This window comes from Ambystoma mexicanum, chromosome 10 (assembly GCF_040938575.1).
Source record: "Ambystoma mexicanum isolate Mex_15411 chromosome 10, UKY_AmexF1_1, whole genome shotgun sequence".
NCBI classification, from domain to species: Eukaryota; Metazoa; Chordata; class Amphibia; order Caudata; family Ambystomatidae; genus Ambystoma; species Ambystoma mexicanum.
Window position 1 is genome coordinate 404,864,132 of NC_090932.1, and position 23,572 is coordinate 404,887,703.

Genomic DNA, 23,572 nt, shown 5'->3' on the forward strand with positions numbered 1-23,572 from the left:
CCTTCCCCCATCAACATCAGACTTGCCCCATCACTTCTATAGTTCAGAATAGAGCTCACAACATTCCTCCTAAAGGAATGGCTACAACTTAACACTTAGGTCCACACAATCTGCACTAACCACCCTACCTGAGACTCTGTGAACTGCTACACACTATCTCCCCTCTAGGTTGCTTGTGGATCCCTTGCTGCCAATTGTCCCCCCTTGCCCTCTCCTGTTAGCTGCCCCCTTCATTTTCCTCTGCTTCCCTCACTGAGTTATTTCCCCTATGATTGTAAACTGCTCCATTGCTTCCTGAATCTAGGTATGTGTTCCATAAATATTATAATAATAATAATAATAATAATAATAATAATAATAATAATAATAATAATAATAATAATAATAATAATAATATTTCAATGGAAATGCTGCCAACATAATGTTAAAATTATAGAAGTGAGATAATGAATGGAGTGTCTAGGATGTAAGGCAGACATGGGAAGTGGGGGCGGGGGGAGAAGTAGAGGGCATCTAAGGAGAATTCTGTTCCCAGAGGTTGTTTCCTGCAATATTAAAATGTTTAGGCCACACTTACTGCTGCTATCGCCTACTCACCTCCTACACACAAAGCATTCTGGGAGATTATACCAGAAGTCAAACACTTGCTACAACAGCCGAGATGTGCTCCTTACAGAAGTCTTGAAATGAACCAATCTGCTATGCAAAATTAGTATATAAGAGAGTGAGAAACCACCTATCATAGAATCATCTTTGGACTAAAGGAGAATAAGGATTTCACTTGAACTTTATTGGAAGACTGTATGCAAAAAGCAATCAACCTTAGAGGTGAAAATAAAGCGTTCCAAGGAGGTGGAAAGACCCCCCCCCCAACTAAACCTCTCAAGAGTGTTAGGGAGAATTCTCAAAAATGTGATAATTCCCTTTAGCTTACAGACCCCAGCAACATTGCTGGATTTTGAGGACTTGATTTGTTTTACCTAGAACGAGTGTGAGCCTTTTTTCCCACTCTTTCATGTATGTCGATGTGTGTTTTACTCTTGTGCTCTTTGATTATGGAGTTTTAAGATAACTCCATAGGTATCTTTACAGGTGTGTTACACAGCACCCTCAGTGCAGTGACACAGGGATGTCTTTTTTAGTCTCCCAAAAGGTTTAAATACCTTCTCGGGATAAACTACTGTTTCCCAAAGAATGTAAGGATAAATTGACTTTACTAGTCTTTTTAGCACAAACTATCTTCCTATAGAGTGTGGAGGGGTTACCCGGTATCCCATGTGTCTAGAAACTCATGTAGCAGTCAAATGCTACTCTTTCCCATCAAAATGACTGGTGGCAGTGGTTTTACAACAAACTACTATAATTTTTCCCGACTGCGAACACCGGTAGCTAAAAATCCCAGGAGCCATGTTTTTCAAGATGGCGCCTTAAGCCCCTTTGTTTAAACAGGTCCCGATCTTCTTTTTGCACCATTTCATTTTGGAAAGGTCCTTCTAAAGTTTGTCTCTGTGTGCCAAACCAGGTTTGGTCCATTTGTTCCTATGCCTTTGGCAGGCTTCAGGACTGAAGACCGCCTCTGGCGTCTGAGTGTCTGGGGTGGGCAGGAAGTGAGGGAGGTGCCCGAAACTCCCTGTGCTTAGTCTCCTGGGAGACCCAAATGCACTCTGGTGTGATTGGCTGGCTGACTGTCCGGCAAGGAAAGCCACCCTGCTGGGGGAGTGGCAGCTAGGCTGGGATGAAAGGGAGAAAACTGGTTAAAAGGCGAGTCTCTGGGACTGGAAAACAGAGTCGACCACTGGAACGAAAGAACCAAAGATGAGCTGGAAGAGGACGGCTGCTACAACTCTTCGACAGTTGGTTTGCCCAGTGAAGCCCTGCTGCAGGTCCGAATCGCCAATTTCATCTCGACAGAGAAGCCCTTCAAGGACGTCTTTTCCCTTTGAGATGGTGGGACCAATCAACACGTAAGCCACCTGGATCCCATTCTCTGCGCTGGTTAGGTTTAACCAGGGACACGGACACCAGCTTGTGCGCTTGACTACAGCTACTCGAACTGAAGTGACTCCATTTTGTCAGTGTTTTCCAACAATCCTGTGCAGTCCCCGATGTCCTCCCTCTTGTCCCCCCAACTGAGGCTCAGGAACAGTGAGATCTGCTAGAACTACAAGGAACCAACGTCTTCAGCTGCATCTTTTGATTCATATTAAGGTACTGTGCCAAAACGACTGAGAGAACGCATCTCTCGCGGTGAAAGTTTGTGGAACTTTTCCAACTTGCAGGCCTAATCAGCTTGTGACCCAACATATGATTCTTTTTTTTACAAACTACTTCTGAGAACATTGGCAAATACTTTACTGTTTACTACAAGAACTGCTCTTTCCTATCCAAGACACTAGCCCATTGACTTTGGCCTAGGCCTATCGAACTGAATTGAGTCCTCTAGTGAACTGAAACTATTTGCACTGCCTAAGAAAGTAATTTTGATCTATTCTATTAACCTGTGCCTTTTACTCCCATTTAAAGTAACTGAAATGCCATTTTGCTCATATTTCAGGGGAGCCTTATTTCCTCAGAAGCTTATTGGTTCAGTACGGAAGTGTGTTTGTGTATAATATTAAGTTGCCTCCTTCTAATGAACCAATCAGTGAAAGCGCCACATGTCCGCGGACATGACGCTACGGATTAGCCAATTGATTGCTTGTCCGCGGAGCGAATAGGGAAGTGTGACCGCGGAGCGGACATAGATATCACACATTTTTTTAGACCTACTTTTTGGTCGTTTTAAAGAAAAATACTGGACGGATTGTCACCAAATTTACAAAAGCACACTTTAGGGACCAAGCCCCTGCGGCAAATTTGGTGAAAATCCGTCCAGCGGTTTGGCCTGTAGGGTTGCGCAAAGTTTTTCCCCCATTCAGTCTATGGGAAAACAAGAGGTTTTGGGACCCCCCTATAACTCCCCCCCCCCGGATCAAACATCACCAAACAGAGCGGCCCATATACTTTTTATGCAAAGTTTGGAGAATATTCGTCCAGGGGGAGCAGAGTTACAGGCCGCCCAAAAAGTGCTCTTCCTATGGCAACAGCAACTTAACCATAACTACACAGCCACTAAAGTGGCTGTGTAATATATCCATGTCCATTAATGGAACTCTGTGTCCCAAAGGAAATGGGTTATTGTGTGCAGAAAAAGAATAAAGACCATTAACACAAATTATGTCTACAAACAACACTGTTCTTTTGGAAACCTGCACCTGAAGGAACTGTGGCAAAGTTGGTGTGTCCCTCCAGTCTTACAATGCAGCATTAGCTAAATATGGATTGTGGAATCAGTGCATTCACATTACATTTGAAAGCAGGATCTATTCTGCTCTGATACTGCACTACACCCTTACCATTATGTCTCCTTCAATTTCCATTACACAGTAACTTTAGGCCACTGCCCAATTCCAGTACATTGTTGTGGTCCTGGGCTCAGCCTTATATTTTGAAGCAGGGCATTCTTGATTTGTTGGATATGTACAAAGTGAAAAACATACAAATGTAGCTTTGATTTGTAGGGTATATTTATACGCTTAGTGGAAAATATAAACTTGTGCAACTTATGCTAAAACATCTGAGGCTAATATTTTGGATGGAGATATATACAATATGCACCAGACTTGGAAATTACTGCAATGTAAAGTTTTGAGAAAGTAAAAACAATATAGGACATATCATTAGCTGTTTAAAAGAGACTGGCTGACAATGTATGTTAAATATGTAGATCATTTGTAGAATGGAGAGGGTGGGTTTACCAAGGAAGTGTGTAGAAGGGGAGTCAAATAATAGTACCTTGTGGGGCCCCTAGCACACAGATGATGGAGGAGGGGGTTCCACTGTTTAGGGAAATGGCTGGCTTGGTTAGGTATAGTGATGTACCTTAAAGGGCCCCTGTCCCAAGTTGGCACCATGTGAGTGTCTTCTACCCTGAGATGGGAACCAGATTAGAGTGAACAACTGATCCTCCACAGACTAACACCACGCCCATCAGCCACTAGCTTGGGGAGACACCTGGCCCTATTAATCTTCACACTAGAGTTCCTCAGAGCAAAAGACAGGGAACTTTGTCACATCATTTAACTAATACTGTTCTTCTGTGTTTTTCTTCTTATCAATCTAATCTTTCTTATGTCACTTCATGGAAGGGCTCTTTTTCATGTCCCTATCCTCTTTTGGTGTTCCTCGGGACTGTTTTGGGCCCACTTCAATTTATTTTATACACTTCATCTTTGGCTTCCTTGATTTCAGAACAGGTCTTTCAGGCTCACCTCAAAGCTGATGATACTAGCATGTTTTCTTTACTTTCCCTGATTTTATGATCCTGTTTATCAGCTTTTATCTGCCTGTCTTATAATGTTATCTTTTGGATGTCCTCTCACTTTTTCTATCTTGATCTATCTTAATCTATTTGAATCCCCCAAAAACCAAAATTATTTTCTTCCTGCTTCTTCCTCCATTTTAGCTCCTTTTTTGTATATTTTCATCTGTTTCAGTTTCCTATTGGTTACCAGTCTTCCAATCTGGGCTTTTGCTTTGCTTTAATACTTCCCTTTCTTTTACAGTTAAAAATGTCCATGCTAGTTCAGTCGTGTCATTTTTATATTGTTAATATTAAAAGCATCTTAACTATTGTTCTTCCTTATATATGGGTCTTTCTAATGTCATGCTTTTTCCTCTTAAATCGGTTTTCCATTCTTCTGTAAGAATTCTATGTGGTCTCCATTTCCCCAATAATGTTTATCCCTCTTTGGCTCAATTCATTTGGCTTGAATATCAATTCCTTTTTTGGTTTTTAAATGAGTTCATGAATTGGCTCCTACTTATATTTGGTCCTGGGTTTATTGATATCATTAGCCAAAAGGTCTCAGTTCTGACATCCATTTTTTTTCTTTCTGTTTAACCCCCTTGTGCATCCTCTTAATTTTCTTCATTTACAGTTTTAACTCGCAAGTTATGGAATACTCTTACTTTAGATACTCGCTAGCTTTGGAACTTTACCAACTTTAGGGACGGCTTAACTCTAATTTATTTGCATATTGCTTTTTCCAAAATGTTGTACCTTATAAGAACAATATAATTCCCCATGGATACAAAGAAATGTTATGAATAGTAAGTGGAAAATGTGTGGGAGAATGGGAAGACCTTGGCAATTTAATTTTAATTTGTTAGTACGGCTACCCTTTAATTCAACCAGAGATTGTTTAGACAAGCATGCATTCCACTAATACTTGGCTCCAGTCAAAATAAAGTTATGGCTTCTGAAATCACACATTGGCATGCATGTACATGTTTCTGTTATAAAAGGAGAGTTTTAAGAAAAATTCCCACAAGCAATATTGAATAAAGATGCAATATTGAGGTTAGCCATTGTTTTCTGTTATTACATGTATAAGTCATAATAAACATCAAACAAAAGTATGAAGATATGCAAGGTATATATGGAAAAGATGATAATTGCAATTAAAGCATTCTCCTGTTTTACAATTCTGTTTGAACACACAAGATAAGAGCAGTTGTTAAAAACGGTCAGCAGTTGTGTAATCTTGACACAAGATTGTTTTATAGAAATTTCAGTAGACAAGCTGACTGAAGCAGACAGTGACTTTAGTAAGCACCAGATCCAAAATGGCCAACAAACTCTCTTTCACACTTGAAAAAAAAACGTGTTATCTCTCAAGGAATCAAATTATTTTCTTTTCTTTTCTGCAGGCACGTTGTCATCTGTGGTCATATCTCTGTGGAAAGTGTATGTGACTTCTTGGATGACTTTTCGTTCAAGAACAGTGGGAAAATAAACACTGATATCCTGTTTCTGGAGCAGTAAGTAGGACATGTATAAACCACAGTCAACTGGCTACTTGTGCAGCATCCAGAGACCAATTATCAATGCAGTGTTCACTGTCAGATTTTGGAAATATTAATTACTATCCAAGTGCTTCTAATGGTAGATGGTCTGGTGACTATTTAATTGTTTTATATGTTTTAAAAAAATGTAATATACATGAGTACAAAGAAGTGTCCTAGCAGTTTTTTGTAAGGCAGGTTTTACTATCAGATGTCCTAAATATTGTCATCCAGATGATTTGTTTTTACCTAGGAGGCAGAGAGGGATTAATTCAGTGTCTTAACAATGACAACGTTTCGTTTTACAATAGCAGTCTGATAAATCAAGCACTTTAATCCCTGTATGTTACCGTTCCATCCAACACTATTGTTCATAACAAAAGTCGGAATTGTGCTATTGTTTAAAGTATCAGCCCACATTTGTTCTCTGAGCATAGTACAGACATTACCTTCTGTTATGCAAAAATAAAAAAAAAGATTGTCTGCAAGCTCTTTAAAAAAATAGGTTGCCATAATAGAAATATATGTTATCTATATGTTATGTTATGTTATTGTGCATTTGTATTGTGCCTTAGATACCATTGGTATGATCTCAACGTGCTTGGGTTGAACACCCTTGGGGACCCTTAGTCCGGGTCAGTGGAGAGAGTTGGGTAATAAATAGTGCTTGGGTGTACTCAGTATGTGTGCAGACAGTGCGGTTTAGGTGGTGTGTAGCTGCATTCCAATGCTAGGCATGATTCAGTGGTTTTGTGAGGTGAGTAGAATGTGTGCACCAAGGCCGTTGACCTCAGAGTTTGCATTATGGCAGTCGTGGAGCTTGTGTATGAGGTTGTGTGCAGCTAGGCAGATTATTTTCCTGGGGTATAGCTGCGTTCTAAAGACTGTTGAGGTGTTCATGGAGGTGTGTAGGTTTGTGGGCAGCTATGCCAACATTGATTGAGGAGTATAGCTGCATTATATTGTTTGTTGGTGTAGAGGAGGGAGTGAGCATATCAGTATGTGTGAGTGTCTGTGTGGATTGGTGGGAGACCCCTATTTCAGATTATCATCCAGTGCCTGTTGAGATGAACCTATCTATTGTAGAGGTTCGGCGCACTGGTTCTTCGAGGGAGTTTGTCAGTCTAGCACAGAGTTGGTTCTGATTACCAGACTTGCGGTTGTCTTTTCCTGCTTGGCAGAGTCATCAGTGTTGAGTTGCCCTATTCCTGATCATTATCGGGTTAAGCGAATCACAGGTCTATGGTCGTCCTTGTGTCTCGTTGAGTCTGCCATAGTTTATTGGCAGATACCTTCTCATTTTACAGTTACATCCAGTTCAGTTCTATCGGACTTACAAGTACTAGATATATTTGATTACTGATGTTCAGTGGACCCAGCAACAGCCAGTATGTTCATCCTTGTGCCTTGCTGGGTCTGCAGATTGCTTATAGGATGACACCTTCTCTGTGTGCATTTACTTCAGTTCTGTTCTATTGGGCATACAAGTACATCCTAGGTATGAAGGCCAGTACTTAGTGAGCCCGAAGGTCAAGCAGCAGATCAGGCCTTTCTGGGCACATAATAAAAAACATGGAGAAGCTGCAGATTATCCAAAACAGCGCCTTCCGTGCAGCTATAGGCATCCCCAAAAGGGAACATATAACTGCCACCAGGAAACATGCTCATTGGCTACCCATCAAAGTGCGCGTCCTCTTCAAAACCCTCACTCTTACCACAAATGTGTCAAGCAAATGGCCTCAATGCACAAGGGTTGTTTGTGCGCTATATAAATTTCAATAAATAAAAGTAAATGGTGTGTCTGAAAAGGCAGTTTTATATGTAGCAGGTGTTATCCTGATCTGGTGTGAATTTAGAGTATTGATGACAGGAGGTAGCACCTCAATGTCCCTTGCAGGAGCTTGCCTGCCCAGATTCCTCGCATGATTCAGAGTGCATTCCCTTGAGGTGGAACAGAGTCAGTCCATTGCTGAAGCTTGGTTGTAAGTGCCAGTGGGCACATTTTCCTGGTCCCGGGTAATTGTTTATAGCTGGTGGATTGGTATTCCTGTCGTAGTTTATGGTTTGAATTGCTCAATTAAATTGTTTCATTGTCCCTTCTGAGAGCTAAGAGTAGTAGGGAGTTCATCTAATTGGAGAGCATAGTGCATATCTGCAAGAGAAAAAAGAGGAAGTCCAACCCAAGCATACCTGATACTGCACCCCGTGTGAAGGAGTTCATGGCATCAGTTGCAAGGCAGATCAGGGTAGCTAGACTTGAACAAAGACCACTTTGGCTAATATTCAAAATTCTGTTTAGATGTGATGCCTAGCTAATCTACCTAATCCTACCTAGGTGTAACGCATGGCTAATCTTCACAATTCTACCTAAATGCGACACCTGGCTAATCTTCACAATTCTATCTAAATGTGGCACTTGGCTAATTTCCACAATTCTATCATGATGTGATGCATGGCTATTCTTTGCAAATATGCAACAGACATAATGCAAGGTATGTGGTTTGCAAATGTCACCTTAACCCCCGTGCAGTACTTCCACAAACATTTCACGAACAAACTGCATAACCATGCCACATATTTGAAGTGGAATTCTGAAGCACCAGTGACTTTTACATATTAATACTCACCCCCAAATTTCAAGGTGCTCTAATTAATGCAAGCTGTCCAAAATCATTTGTAAATGTTTGCAAAACAAGGAAAAATACAGATCTACGAGTTTACATTGGGTCAATTTTCATAGCATTAATGAAATCCTGTTACCTGTTGAATGCAGAAATGTTCCTCCCCTTTACTCGGAACAGACATCACTCAGAGACAGTTCCTTCCATGGATAAGCATTAGTAAACCGTGCTAGCAGTGTTTGTGTGTCAGAGTCCCTAGTGCTTCTTCTATTTCCCTGCTAATTTACTTAATTCTCAAATCTTCACTGTGTAATAACTGTATTTCCTAGGCGTGTGTATCACAAAGAAGTGCATTATTGTACTTTGCCAGTGTTACCACTCTTCTATCAATCTCATTTCAAGCGCTGGTTATAGTGAATTTTTGCTTGCAGCATAAAGCACAACATTTGTCATGTTTAATTGTGATGTAAAATGTATGACATGCCACAAAAAAGACACAGAATATAGTAGTTTACCTATCTGCCACATATTAAAATTAGGTTGATTGGCAAATCAGTGTCAGTCTCTTATATCCATATGCCAACAGAACCAGTGGCCCCACACATCATTTATATGAAGGACCCCTCTGTGTGAGTGATTGCATTTAATAGGCATGCAGAATAGCAGCATAAGGAATGGAGTTTTGCAAGTTTAGCACCTGCCAATAACTTTTTTATGGAAGAATAAGTGCCAAAAATGAGTTTCTTGATGGAATAGTTCCTTTTTCTTGCCACAAAATGTCCAAATCAAAGCAAAATTATATTGGGGGTTTAGTTCATGTATTTTTCCCCATAGTTGCAATGAATATTATTGGGTTCAGTTAAGCATACATTTTCTGGTTCCGGCGCTTGACTATTGATATTTGTCACCTGGGATATATTCCAAGAATATCTATGCTCTTTCACATGTCTTTTCACTAGTTTGTGACTATTTTCCCTCATATTAATCTCACTCGAACAACTGACGTCTCATTTACTGTTAGTTCAAAATTCCTTTTTGTTCATGTTCTTGCTCATCAAAGTCACTGTGACATTAACTGCACAAGCTTCTTTAGTCCCATTTTGTGTCTGTTCTGATTAGCCTTTCTTGCTGTGTATTCATCATGCCTGGATGAGGTATGTATGGAGTGATGTCACTTGTGGAATGTTTTCTGTAAGCCTGGAATGTTTGTGTCTGAATACAGTTCCACCCTAGGCAGTTAGTTATGTGAGCCTGGGTGATGGAAGCCAGGGGGGTCCACTTATGAGTACTTCCTAATCGCCTTATGAACCTGACTACATCTGATGTAACTGAAGAATCTGAATAAAGCAACTGAAGATTACCTGACAACTTGACAGTGTATCCTTTTAAGTATGAATGCCTAAGAACCTGTCATAATAGTGTCCATATTAGTCCTGAATCTCATTAAGTGTCTTGCTTTTCTGCTTGACATTTTGGGCCTCATCATGAGTTTGGCGTTAATTCAGCAGTAATTCTGATGAATTGCCGCCAAACCCAATTACTGTTTTACCGCCACCTGGTCCCGTGTGGTTACTACGAGATTTCAAGTGGTGGTAACTCCCCATTTTTGGAGTCTATTAGACTCCGTAGGGATTTTCTGTGCATTTATCACTGGTGGAATTACTGCACGGAAATCCCCCAATTATTGGTGGTAAAGTGGATGATTTATCTCCAGCAACAAGTGGGAGGTCGAAAATTATAATTTGGCGGTGCAGGAAAAGTGGCAGTAATGGAATTCCTGCCACTTTTGCCCAGCACCGCCAAACTTGTAATGAGGCCCAATGCTTGGCATGGATGCTACCTGCGCACCCTTTCCTTCATAAGTGAGAGTAAGCTTGTGTATTAGAGTAAACAACAATGAAACTAACATTCTCTGCTCGTCCTTCTTAGAACCATTGAATTCATAGCATATTAAAACTGGTAATGTCTGCCTGATCCATGTTAATGTTATTGTTGTTTATACATTGGTTGTTCATATTTACATTAGGTTTCAGTTTCAGTTCTAATTTTTTGTATTGTTTTACAAGGATCAACACTGTCCTTTGTGATCTTTAATTAATACATCAAATATCATGAATCACTTCTCAATAACACAAACATCTTACGTCACAATATCTATATGATACTCAATTGTACCTAAACGTGAGCGGTATCCATGCCATCTCATGCCTCAGAAAATACATCAAATCCACCAAAACTTGGATTTCAAGCACATACTTGAATCTCAATCCCACACAGTTGGAATTTGTCCTACTCAGTCACCCTTCTAAACAGGATACCATTCTGGGGCGGCTAAATGATATGCACCTTAAAAGGATCTCGGCACCAACTGCCACATCACTCGGTTTCGATATAGACCACACTGTCTACTTTCAACAGCATATCAAATAAAAGGTCCACACTGCCTGGTACCGGCTAACTCTCATTTGGAAGATGAAACATCTGCTCTAACCAAAAGCTTTAGAACCACTCTCCCAGACCTTGTAACTTCTCACATCGATGGGGGAAATGCCTACCACAATGACCTTATGGAGACACAACTGGTCCCTTTAAGGACCACCCAATGCACAGCAGCATGACTCCTAATGGAAAACAAAAAAGTCAACCACTTTTCACCCATCCTAAAGGAGATGCACTGGCTTCCAAACCTAGCTAGAATGCCATTCAAGACAACTTGGATTATCGGTAAGGCAAACACAGCTAGCACAACTTCCTATATAGTTCCATGGCAAATCTCTGTAGCTCAAGTAGGTTGTGCTTGTCCAGGAGCCAGGATTTCACTAGGCGTGAGGCAAAACTGGCATGCAATAAAGACACAGATAGAAACTAGGCCTTCTTTTGCCAATGGAACATCATGCTTGTGAGAATCCAGACTATGCTAATGTTCTTGTGGTTCAGGAAGGAACTCAAGATCTTACTTTTCAATCAGTACCAAGGTGCCACATACATTCCTTGCAATCCCCCATCATCTTATACCCTCATGGGCAAAATATTGCATACTACTTAAATTGACAATCCATCCTTTCCATGGCAGAGGTAAGGCATCAGGCCCCCCAGAGCATGTATTTGTGTTGAAAGAGATGTTGTATAGCATTTTTTGCCCTTGTGAGAGCTGTGTGCGCTGCTTGTTTGTGCCTGCTGCCCCCTTCCTCATTTGTCCCTCCCAATCCCTCCCCCCTGCTCCAATTGACTGAATAGTTTCCATCAAGTAACAAGGACTTAGTCTATCATGTACTGCCTTTACCTTGCCAATCTTTAGCTCTGTGGCAGAGATAAGGCATCCGGCTCCCCAGAGGGTGTATCTGTTTTGAATTTTTTTTTTAATAGCAATTTCTGCCCTTGTGAGCTCTGTGCACTGATTGTTTGGGCCTGCTGCCCGCTTCCTTATTTATCCCTCCCGGTCCATCCCCTGTGCTGGCGTGCTCCAATTGGCAGAATAGTTTCCATCAAGTAACGAGGACCTAGTCCTTTGTGTACTGCCTCTACCTAGCTACTTTTTAGCTCTGTGGCACAGGTAAGGCATCCAGCTCCCCAGAGCATGCATCTGTGTTGAAAGCATTTTGCATAGCATTTTTTGCACTTGTGAGCAATGCGTGCGCTACTTGTTTGGGCCTGCTGCCCGCTTCCTTGTTTGTCCCAAACCACCCACCCTCCCCCTCTGCCCGATTGGCTGAATAAAACTTTTTCCCGTTGATCAGGTTCTGATCCGGAACTTTGTTCACAAATGGCATAAACCCTTCATAAGTGAGAGTAAGCTTGTGTATTAGAGTAAACAACAATGAAACTAACATTCTCTGCTCGTCCTTCTTAGAACCATTCAATTCAGGTTCTGATCTGGAACTTTGTTCACAAATGGCATCAACCAAGGTTTGATGGCCCTTTTATTGTGTAGGATGTTACTCCATCAGCAGTAAAGGTGCAAGGAAGACGTGCTTGTATATTTCTGGGAGATGTGAAGATCTACAGCGGCGAGACCACCACCCTGCCACCCCATTCTGAAGCAAGTAACAGAGAAAAAGTTCAGCATGTGCAGACTAGATCAATGATGAGGAGGAAGGACACAGAGACTGTCCGGTAGACAGATAAAGAGTTCATTGGACTTTGGATCCATCAAGACACTCTTTGCAACTGCTAAGCAAGGAGTGAAACAGCTATTATTCTTGAGCTACAGAAGTGTGTTGATCAGAGACTTTTGGAATGAAGTGAAGAATGCCAAAACCGGATTTCCGTGTCAGCAATTGAGAGAGAAAGCAATATCCTGATTCCTTTCTCACTGAGTTTTGTAAGTGACTTCAATCCAGCAATCCAACTAAGTCAATGCCTAGTCTGGTATGCCCAATGGAAGCCCTTATTTATATATATTTTTATGTCAAAGTTATTAAATCTGGATGATGAACCCTTATATAACACCCCTCTCTTTGAATCCCCCTGACCTCACTGAGCCAAGAAGTAGATTTGTTTTGCAAATTAAAAGGTTTATTGGAAAAATTAAACAATATATGTATATATCACACTTTTATGAACAAAATAATATCTGATAGCACACTTATGAATACTTTTATGGTTTCAAGGAAATGCAAGGTGGGAAAGAATGCAACACAGAAATAAACTTGATATGATTTCAGCAAGAAATAATATGATCACTTTTTCCCTTGTGACAACTCACTTCCCCCCTTATGAAATAGGAAGAAATGGAAATGAGGACACACAGGTTTCCAGAATACAATTAATAATGCAGTTCAATTCCAGTTCCCCCTAGCAAGCTTAGAGAAACTGAATATGAAACATATGCTAACATGTTTTTAATTCACTAAAGGAGATTCAGGATAAGTGATAGCTACTTTGGATTAGCTCAGGTCAACACTAGCAATGATACATGAATGATTATCAGATTGAAAACAAATTTCAGCAGTGGAAAGCAAGAAGCAGCTATTTTTACAAGTGGTGAAATGAAGCTAATTTTCAATTTGCAGCACATTTTTCGCATGTGTTAATCGTGATTATGGAAAAACTAAAATGGTGTTTAGGTTTGTTTGAAAGCTGCGGTTCAAAAGATACAGACGTTTCTCTGGAGGCAGATTTTCAAAAGAAAGTCAATCTTTCAGAATGACAAATGCGCGTTACAGATTTGAAATCACCAGGATGGACACAAAATTCTAAATGCAGTTCTGAATAGGTTGAAATGGATGAGATAAGATCACTTTAGACTAAGAGATTGGTTCTGTATAGTTCTATGACTGGATACTCACTCCTAGTTTTGGAATAGAATGGACCTCGTCACAGATCTGGTCAGGTTTGGACTGCACTCTCGCCACAGGACGGTCTCAGGCACTAGTTCTGCTCACAGCACGGCACGGTAGTCTGCCCGGCCTGTTGGACTGGATCACGTGGGTTCTGGACACAGCGCTGCTTTCTGGGTCTGGATCTGGTTCTGGCAGAGGGTTCTAGCCAGTCGCAAACAGCACGGCAAGGCTGTTGAATAGTTTGGTTAGGTTGCTGGATTCTGAGGCCTGCTGAGAAGAGTTCAGCTTGTGGATTAGGCCTCTGCTTCTCCAAGGTTCTAGAGTTTGGGTTCTAGAGTTTTGGTTCTGAGGTCTGTCTGGAATCTGGAGTCTCAGGAGTCTGGAGCCTTTGTCCGGATATGGTCAGGCAGAGTGCTGCACAGGAATCGATCAGTAGTGGAAAAATGAGTGTTCCTATCTGGGTCTCAGTGGTTCTTTTTATGTGTTTCCAAAGGGGGTGTGGAGGCTGACTTTCTATGCCCAACCCACTAAGGATTTGATAGGTTAGAGGATTCATTGTGAGCTGACTGGAGAACAGAGTAGTTAGTCAGAATGAGTCATCAGGTGTCATGTTTATGGCTGAAGGAAAGAACACTCCCCTTTGGTTTCTCATAGAAAATCATTTTTTCATAATCAAACATGTTTCCAAGGTGCACAAGTTGTTGAGAATACATGTACATATCACATATTAATTAAGACAGGTCTCTGTTCAACCCTGCTCTTTCTAAGAGCTTGGGTTCAGAAATGACAACTTATTCGCGATTTTAGTGGGTTTTGTAATATTGGTTTTGCACCAAATCTTACACAGAGGTACACACCCTCTCTGCGCATATTACTATAAGTTTTCAATTTTCTAGTATGAACACAGTGTCTACAATATTAATAAATCCCGGGGTTTGGTGTCAGAACATCGTACGGATTTCAGCTTAGTCTCAAACTGTGAGGGAATTTTTCATTTTAAGAATCTCAAGGTTTGACATTTTTGTCCGCTTGGCATAATTTGTCATAAGCAATTTTATAAAACATACATTTGCTCTCAATTGAATTCACCCAGTGGTTTGTCTACGCCCTAGAATCTGGCTTGACTCAGAGGTCACATGTCTTGTTTCTCCCAGAGCAGAGTTGTTCAGGCACACCGAAAATCAGCATATTCTATTCAGTCCCAAAGCCCCCATTGTTCCTTCCTCCAGGCTGCAGGGAAAATCTCCTCCCTCTTAAACAACAGGACCATGTGATATCCTGCCTTCTGGTGTGGAGTTCTGAGGTGTGAAGTATTCTCATGAAAGCAAACCTTTTGAAGTCTGAACTGCATCAGGCTGCCTTCTAGTCAATTGCAACTTAGTTCCTTATGAAAAAAATATAACATTATAAACTGAAAATAAGCAACATATCTTTAATCAAGTCTTTTTCCACATTAAATCAATGTGTGGCACTCTATATGGCATTTTGATAGACTTCTCTGCTTTGGCTTATTTAGCTTCTGCAAGACAGCTCTCCTGTCAGGATTAGGAATCGCCAGCACCTGTCAGTGGCGAGCACCGGTATTGCACCCATTTTTGACAGCTGTCTTTAAATCAAATGTCTTTAACATGGGATTTTGTCCTAATAACATATGATTCCTGCTGGCATTGTACTGATGTGGATTCTTGAAGTAGAGTAATGTAGAACACCCAACAAGAAGTTGTATCCTTTTGGTGGTTTTGTGAGCCATGATTTTAGCGATTTTGACGATCAAGAAAATGAATTCCCAAACAGCTCTGGGTTGCTTTTGGCAATCAGTATTGCTATTTCTAAGTGCTTTCAGGCTACTTTGTGTGTAGCCCAATGGTGGTTTTAGGCAGTGATCTCCTGTGCTCACTGACATGGCAAAAATGGGTGGCACCCTATCTTTCAGATTTTTTTCTGCGCATTTTTGGATGGTTTTCAGTGATCAGCGTGCTTTCCAATGGCCATTCTGATGTTTTCAATGCACAGTACTGTTGCAAGGCTTGGAAGAGTGGGTGAAAACATCCCACAAGCCCCCCTCTTGCGATGGCCATTCTGATCTTTCATCGATGGAACTTCGCAAGACTGGGATGTCCGCATCATCTCTCCAGATTCCATAGATGGCAAGTTCAGCATCTTTTCCTCCATCAGGGGTGGATCAATTGCTTCTCCTCACCATTCCTGATGGGAGTATTGAGCGATACTCCGGGCCCCTTGAATCTTTTGCTCCCGGTCCCCGGGTCGTCCTCCTTAGTGAGTCTCCATGGTTTATCTCTCCTAGAATGACAAAGCAAAGAGGCAGAAACATATTCGTAGACATTTTCCCACCACTATTAATGTAGTGGGGTGGGCATATACATTTTATAAATCAGGAGACATTTGCATTCTTATCATTGTATTTTATGGACTATGTGTGGGATATTTTAAGGTTGAACAATTTATTGTTCTGGAGTGGCCCCCTCTGGGGTTCCAGAGGACTGCTCCAGTTGATGCAGAGTGTGCCTGGGATGGCAACACTTTAGCTGATTAATATGGACCCACTTGTCTTCCCCTTCCGCCAAACTGCCTTTGGGGATGCGGATCTTGTAGACGACTGGTGAGATCTTGTCTACAATTTCAAAAGGTCCATTCCAGGTAGGCAGAAACTCCCGCTGGTTGGCCTGGTTCCTTTGGATGGAAATTGTACAGATAAACCTGGTCTCCTACATTGTATTCTTTCCTGGTGGTCTTCAGGTCATAGTGGGTCTTCGTGCTATCGGCTGATCTTTCTAGATTTCGCTGAGCATAGGCAAAAGCATGTTGAAGGTGTTTTCTTAAATTTTCAACATACTCATGAGTTGTGGAGGCATTGATCAATGTCCGCTCTTGGGTCCTGTAAAGCAGATGCTTGGGAAGTACCATCCTGCGTCCAGTCATCAGCTCAAACGGTGACATTTTAGTTGCAGATGAAGGGGTAGATCTGATGGCCATTAGGACAAGAGGTAATCGGATATCCCAACTTGGCCCAGAATCTGCCACAAACCTTTCAAGATGCTCACAATGGTTTTGCTGTAGCGTTCTACTGCCCCAGAAGAGGCTGGCCGGTAAGCAATGTGTAGCTTCCTTTTAACCCCAAGTATCTCCCACATCTTTGTCATTACTTCACTGGTGAAATGGCTACCTCTGTCTGACTCAATCCTTTGGGGTAGTCCAAAACACGAAAAGATGTGCTTGATCATCAGTGCAGCTGCTGTTTCTGCCTTGCAGTTTGGGGCCGGGAGACATTCTACCCATTTAGTAAATAAGCATGTCACAGTCAGCATGAACTTAGTCCCCCTAGAGGAGCGAATCACGGGCCCTATGAAGTCGACTTGCAAATCTGACCATGGCAGTGTCATCCCCCTCTTTTGGAGAGGCGCATGGTGTGTGAGGGATGTTGGCTGAAATTGTGCACACACAAGACACCCCTTCAAGTATTGGTCGAGGTCCTGCCCCATGTGTGGCTAGTATGCAACCTCTTTTAAGATTTCAAGTGTTGTATGAAACCCCCTATGACTGGCTGTGGCCGCATCATGGGCGTGATTTAACATCAGGCTTCGCAATGAGGTGGGAACCACGATCATGACCAGCTTGGGATTTCCTTACCAACAAACCGTCTTGGATTCGGAGCATTTTTGGACATTTCATCAACACTCTGAGGTCCTCTTTCCCAACGTAATCGCTATCCATCAGGGGGAAGTTCTCAGGGTCCTCAATGTGTTGGTAAAACTTACCAATTATTGGATCCCCCTTCTGAGCCGTAATCAAATCAGCATCTGGGGTCTCCTTACTCCATTGTGCAGTTGAAAGATCATTGTGAGCCTTTGTCTGGGACCTAGTGATAGCAGTGACCTGGATTTCCCCCAACAGGGACTCAATTTCTATTAGATCCCCTTGGATGGCCCCGGTTTTGGCCAGCTGATCAGCTAAGTAATTTCCAGTTTTGTCTGGTCCCTCTACTTTGGAATGACCCTTGATCTTTTTCCAGTAGATGGTCATCCCATTCGAGGTGACCCGATCATCAATATTTTGGATTAACTTCCCATGTTTCAAGGGTTTGTTATTAGCACATAGCATGCCTCTGGTTTTCCAATTAACCAGGTGCTCCACGAACCCGTTCCGTACATAATCCGAATCTGTAATTATGACCAGTTCGTGGAGTTGATGTTGGAAAGCAGTGAGGTTGGCTTGATGTACAGCCATCAACTCTGCCACCTGACTACTTCGGGGACCAATCTTGTACCCAGCGGAGGGTTCTGGGGACTCATTCACCCATGCATTCCCTACACCGACCACAAGTTCTTTCTTCCCGTTGTTGTCAACATGGTAACAGCATCCATCCACATAGACAGTGGGCATTCCCTCACACTTGTCTTCTTCAAAGACTTTGTGTGGGGAATTAAGGTATGTCTCCATGTTGTCCTTGGTTTTTAGACTTTCGTCCTCGAGAGAGTTTTCTCTGGCACAATCATGCACGTCGTGGATGACGCCAGACCTTGCGCGAGGGGACTCTTCTTGTTTTGGCCATATCTGACCTCCACAGGAAAGCCTTGCATTGACAGAATCCAGGAAGTAATTTGGGAATTACTCATATTTCCGGGCCTGATTTTGTCACTTTGGAGATATTGCAGAGGCTGGTGTGGAGTCTCCACTATGATGTGTTCCCCCTGGATAAACGGGCAGTAATTCTTCAATGCCCACACTGTTGCCAGGAGTGCCTTCTCACAATCGTTGAATTTTTCCTCCACAGAGGATAAAGTTTTACTTGCATAGGAGATTAATTTATTGACCTTGTCATCCTTTTGATATAATACTGCAGTCAAGCATGTATTAGAGAACCCTGTCTCCAAGAAAAACTCCTTGTTTCTGACAGGGTAAGCTAGGCAGGGTGCTTGTGAGAGGCTTCTTTTGAGTTATCTTACTGCCTCGGCTTGTTCTCGACCCCATTCCCACTTGACCCCCCCTTCAAAAGATGAATCAGGGGTCTAGTGATCTCTGCGTAGCCTTCAATGAACTTCCTGCTGTAATTAGTCAGTCCAAGGAGGCTTCTTAGTTCCCGCAGAGTTGTGGGGTCTTTCAGTTTCTGAAGTGCTTCCACTTTCTTTTCCTGGGGACAGAGACCCTGAGGAGTAATCTCATGCCCCAAGAAATTAACACAGGTTCTACACCACTGTGCTTTCTGAAAGGAAAGTTTTGCTGCGGCGGCACTAAACTGTGTCAGAACATAACGAATCTCCGCTATGTGTTCCTCCACGGTTGAACTTTTGATGAGGACATCATCAACATAAGCCAGGTTACCCCTTGCACCCAGGTCGGGCATGGCCTTGTGTAGGAAAATGTTGAATTCATTGCAGAGTTGAGGTATCCGAAAGAAATCTGGGTCCATTTGTACTGCTGGCCCCCAAAGGTAAAAGCCAGCTTGTATTGGTCCTCTCTACTGACAGGCACGGTCCAGTATCCATTGGTCAGGTCTATTGCAGTGAATAACTGTGACCCCTGGATCTGGGCCAGCCCTTGGTCAATGTATGGAAGAGGCCATCGGGAAGTATGGACCCATTTGTTGAGCTCCCTAAGGTCGGCGCAGAGTCTCCACTGGCCATTTGGCTTCAATATTCCCAGCACCAGATTATTGAAGGTGCTGTGTACTGGACGGATTATCCCCCGGGACTCAAGGTTCTAAATTATTTCAGTAAGGGACTCCATGGATGCGAGAGGCAAGTGATATTGCTTCACAAACACTGGAGTCATGCCAGGGTCCATGGGAATTGTTGTTGTGTGGATGTCGGTGCGACCGTAGTCATATGAGTCCACCGCAAAGAGATCTTGAAAATCCAAGAAAACTTGTTTCAACTTTTGTTTCTGCTCCAGAGTCACATAGGCATCAGCTAGGTTGACTCTCTCTTCAACCATCTGCCTGAGGACTGGAAAGACTTCTGGTTTTGCTATCTAAGCGGCCTCCTCCAGATGGGTGGATAAGTCCCTGGTCAGAGTGCTGATTTGGACTGGAGGCTTCAGGTGGGAAAGGCAGCCTCATGGACCTGGAAAATCACCTCATCCCTCCTGAAGTGACAAGTCACATCTTCCTTACCATAAGGGCAGGAAGTGTACACCAGGAAGTTCCCCCCATGCCGGGTAAAGATCCTGTCTGGTGTTGTATGGTCATCACTGTCACTGTGAAAACAGTCCTTGGGGATTGGTCCTAACAGTTAATTTCCTAAATCAATGGAAAAATGTTGGTCATCAACCGCCATTCCAATAATGGTGCCTGCGGCTAGAGTGATACTCTTTATGTCACTGTTATCCACCTCTATTGGAATGGTGTCATGTTCTATACTGACTAATGGAGTTGGGTTTACCCCCAACCCTATCTGTTGGAGAGAAGCATTTAGATGAATTCAAGCATCAGGGTTTTTCAATTTTTGTCCTCTTTTAACTTTCACTTCCAGGGAGAATTGTCGGGTCCTTTCTGGGATGGTGACTTCCTCTTTAATCTGAATTTCAACTGCATAAGGAAGCAATTGAGCTGACCTAAATGCTTTCTCTGGATCATCAAAGCCCATGGGATTATCCGCTAATCGGGACCAAGCTTTGAAGTTTATTAGGTCCAAACTAATGGCAAAGCGATTGAGAATTTCACTGCCTAAGTAAAAGGCGGCAGTGACGTCTCGCACGACCCAACAATTATGGACTATGCACTTGTTGCTAATGGTGAATTTGAGCATACACCTGCTTGGCAGGAGATGTTTGGAATTGGGTGTTTCCAGATCCATTTCCCATTTGTCTATCAGTTTGAATGTGGGAATGGCTGGATCTTTTGGGAGTTGGCGGAACATTCGCTGATGAAGCTCTTACCGTTGTTCACACACACTCGGGCGAGAACAGAGTCCTTCCCATCATTTAACTGAACAGGGATGAACAACTGCTCTCCAATTTGTTGAATATCAGCCAGGCTCTGAGCTGATTTTACCTCTTTCTGGACTATTGGAGTGGGAATGTCGGATTGTGGATTGGTAAAGAATTTCAGAGTGTTTCCTTCCAGTGTGGAATACCACCTTAAACTGGAAGGAAGGTTGATTTTCAGAAATAGAGAGGACCCCCCATCACCAGTCTGTTGTCCTACTGCTATTACTGTCACATCTGGAATTTGGTTGTTCTGGAAGTGAAATTCTACTTGGTCAGATTTTTGTTCAACCATGTGGCATGTGCCGTTTAAACTAACATGGTTGACACTCTGTTTTAATTTTAATTGGTCGGCTAGTCTGGGTCCAGAAGACCTTGTTTACGCAATCTATTAGGGGTGACAACCTTCTCAGGAGGTCATTCCCTAGTAAACAATGGGTGCCCTCTGGAGTCACTACTATGTCCGGGTGTTTCACCTTGTGTCACCCAATTTTAATGTCCAAATCCGCAGTCCCCTCGACGGGAATTTCCTTCCCGTCAAAGTTCTGAAGTTGTCCAGGAAGAGAGGTGAGAGTAATTTGATAATTCTCCCGCCTTCCTGAATTTAGTTCATCAAAGGCCTTTCTGGACAGAAGGGTAGCTTGGGACCCAGTGTCCACCAGTGCCAAAATTGTACCCTGCCCTGTACTTGTACCGGGGCATAGTATCTTCCCTCCTTCTCCGCAAGGGGGCACAGATAATGCACATTTTTGGACAACTGGTGGGCTAATTTTCTGGTTTTGGACAATGAGAGAGAAGAGATTTGGGCAGAGTTCTGTGGAGAGTCATGGGAATCTGCAAGAAAAAGTTGGCAACTGGAGATAGGAGAAGTTTTGAGTTCCCCTGGTTCTGGGCCGCCCCGCCCCCTTTTTGGAGGCAGTCACCAGAATGGGTTTGAACCATTTTAATGCTGTTGGTTGTGGATGAGATTATGGGCGGCGCTAGCTCAGTCCCCACATCTACCCAGTCTGGATGTGAATCCCTTGGGACCCATTTTTCTTTGGGAGTAGTTCCCCCATCTCTGAAGGAGAAGATCCTTTTCCCAGGATCCTCTGAGGATCCCTCTCCCTCAAATTGGAAGATCTGTACCTCCTCCTCAAAGTGGGTCTGTTTGGGTCCTTTGTTTCTCCTACCTCCTCTCTGCTCCTTGGGTGGCAGACTTTCAGGGGTAGGAGATTTTGTTTCCGGTTCCTGGATTTCCAGGTGCTGTTCACAAGTGGCGAAGGAGGCTTCCTTCGAGGCTTTACACCGCCCTTCCCCTTGTGCCTCCTCCCTGGGAATCGGTGGGTTATCGGGGTGCTGTCCCCGTCATTGTCCTGGAGCACCAGGCCCAGATTTTTTGGCATTCTGCACCGGCATGCCCATCTGAGGGTTCTGCTGAGCCCTCAGCATGCGACCCAGCTCCTGTGCCATATTTTGGACCTGGCGCTCTAACTGTGAAACCCGCTCAGGCTGATACGGTGCTCTGTTTTCTCCCCTGGGCTGATCCCGGGAAGGGTAGCTATCCCTTCTCTGGCAGTACCCCGGGTTGGGAAGATTTGGGTACCCCTCCACCCTTGGCCTCCCCTCTCCTGGATTAGGTGGTCTGGGCTCAGGGAAGTGGGGAAAGAATGATGGATGATTTTGGGGTTGGAAATTGGGTGGATACCTGGGGAAAAAGTTCTGCCCAGGATTTGGTGAATTTCTGCCCTCCTGTGGGAAGTTAGGAGGGAAGTTCTCTGGGTTAGGCGCTTGGCCGGATCCCCCCACTTGGGCTGGAGGAGTCCACACATAACCCAGGATGGGTCGGTTTCCCTTGTAGCGGGGACTTACATAGTCAGGGGAGTGAGGGGCCCCATTTGTGGGACTACCTCCTTGACTCCCTATCTGTGACTGGCCTGAGGGCCTTCTGGGCTTGGAATTATTCTGTGCAGGCAAGTTTTTAGGCCCCCCCATCTCCAAATCCAAAATGGGGGCAACCTTTACCTCTGCCACTTTAGCAGCAGCAGGGGTGCTGGTAGGTTTGGGGTTTTTCAGAGCATTACTTTTATTTTCTATGGGCTTCTGCATCTCATAGATTCGGGTGGCCTGTTCAATGACCCAGTCTAGTGATCTTTTCTCATGAAAATCTCTCACTAGCTGGGTCATGATGTATTTGGGTAAGGCATGGAAAAAAGTGTTAACAAATTCTTTGCTATCAGTGCGCACCCTTTTGGTAGTCTGCGCAAAGGCACGCTTCAGCTCCTGCACAAATTCTTGTGGGGCCTGATCCTCCCCACATTGCAAATTGTAGGCTGCCTTGCGAGCCTCTTGGGGATTCCTATGAACAGAAAAGTGCTTTAAGATGGCCGCCCTATATGTGGACCATCTTGAATGGTTTTGGTCCTCCAGCCCAGCAAAGAAACTGGAGTATTCTGGGGAGAATGTCCAGTTTACATACTGAATGCAGCTACTGATGTCTTTCAAATGGAAAGTCTCCATCATTTGCTCAAAGAGCTCCAAGTGTTCCCAAACAGAATACTTGGAGTTCTTATGATAAGGAGTGATGACGCTCCTTATTGCTTTGATCTGTTTTAAGGGGTCCTTAGGCAAGGCCCTTTTTGCCTTATTGGCCTTCTTGGTTCGGTAACCCTGGTCCATTCATCCTCTGACTCAGAAGCACTGCCGCAAGAGGTACCCGTCTGATCTTCGAGGTTTTCCCGTATTCTGCGAGCCTGGGAATGGCTGGCAGAATGTGGGGACCTGGTCTGCTGTGCCCTGTGACGCTGAGGGGAGTCTTCTGATTCCTCCTTGCTGCCCAGATTTGATGGGTACCACCCACTG

The 23,572-nt window shown here is 43.2% G+C and overlaps 1 protein-coding gene across 1 annotated transcript in view; it reads left to right on the forward strand.

Annotated features, from left to right (window-relative positions):
• The window catches only part of LOC138491456 (calcium-activated potassium channel subunit alpha-1-like), a 1,832,603-nt gene that overhangs the window by 555,463 nt on the left and 1,253,568 nt on the right, over positions 1-23,572 (forward strand). Inside the window, exon 10 of the mRNA XM_069617974.1 lies at positions 5,752-5,862. Coding sequence (XP_069474075.1) covers positions 5,752-5,862 — 111 coding nt within the window. The remainder of the gene's footprint in view (positions 1-5,751; positions 5,863-23,572) is intronic.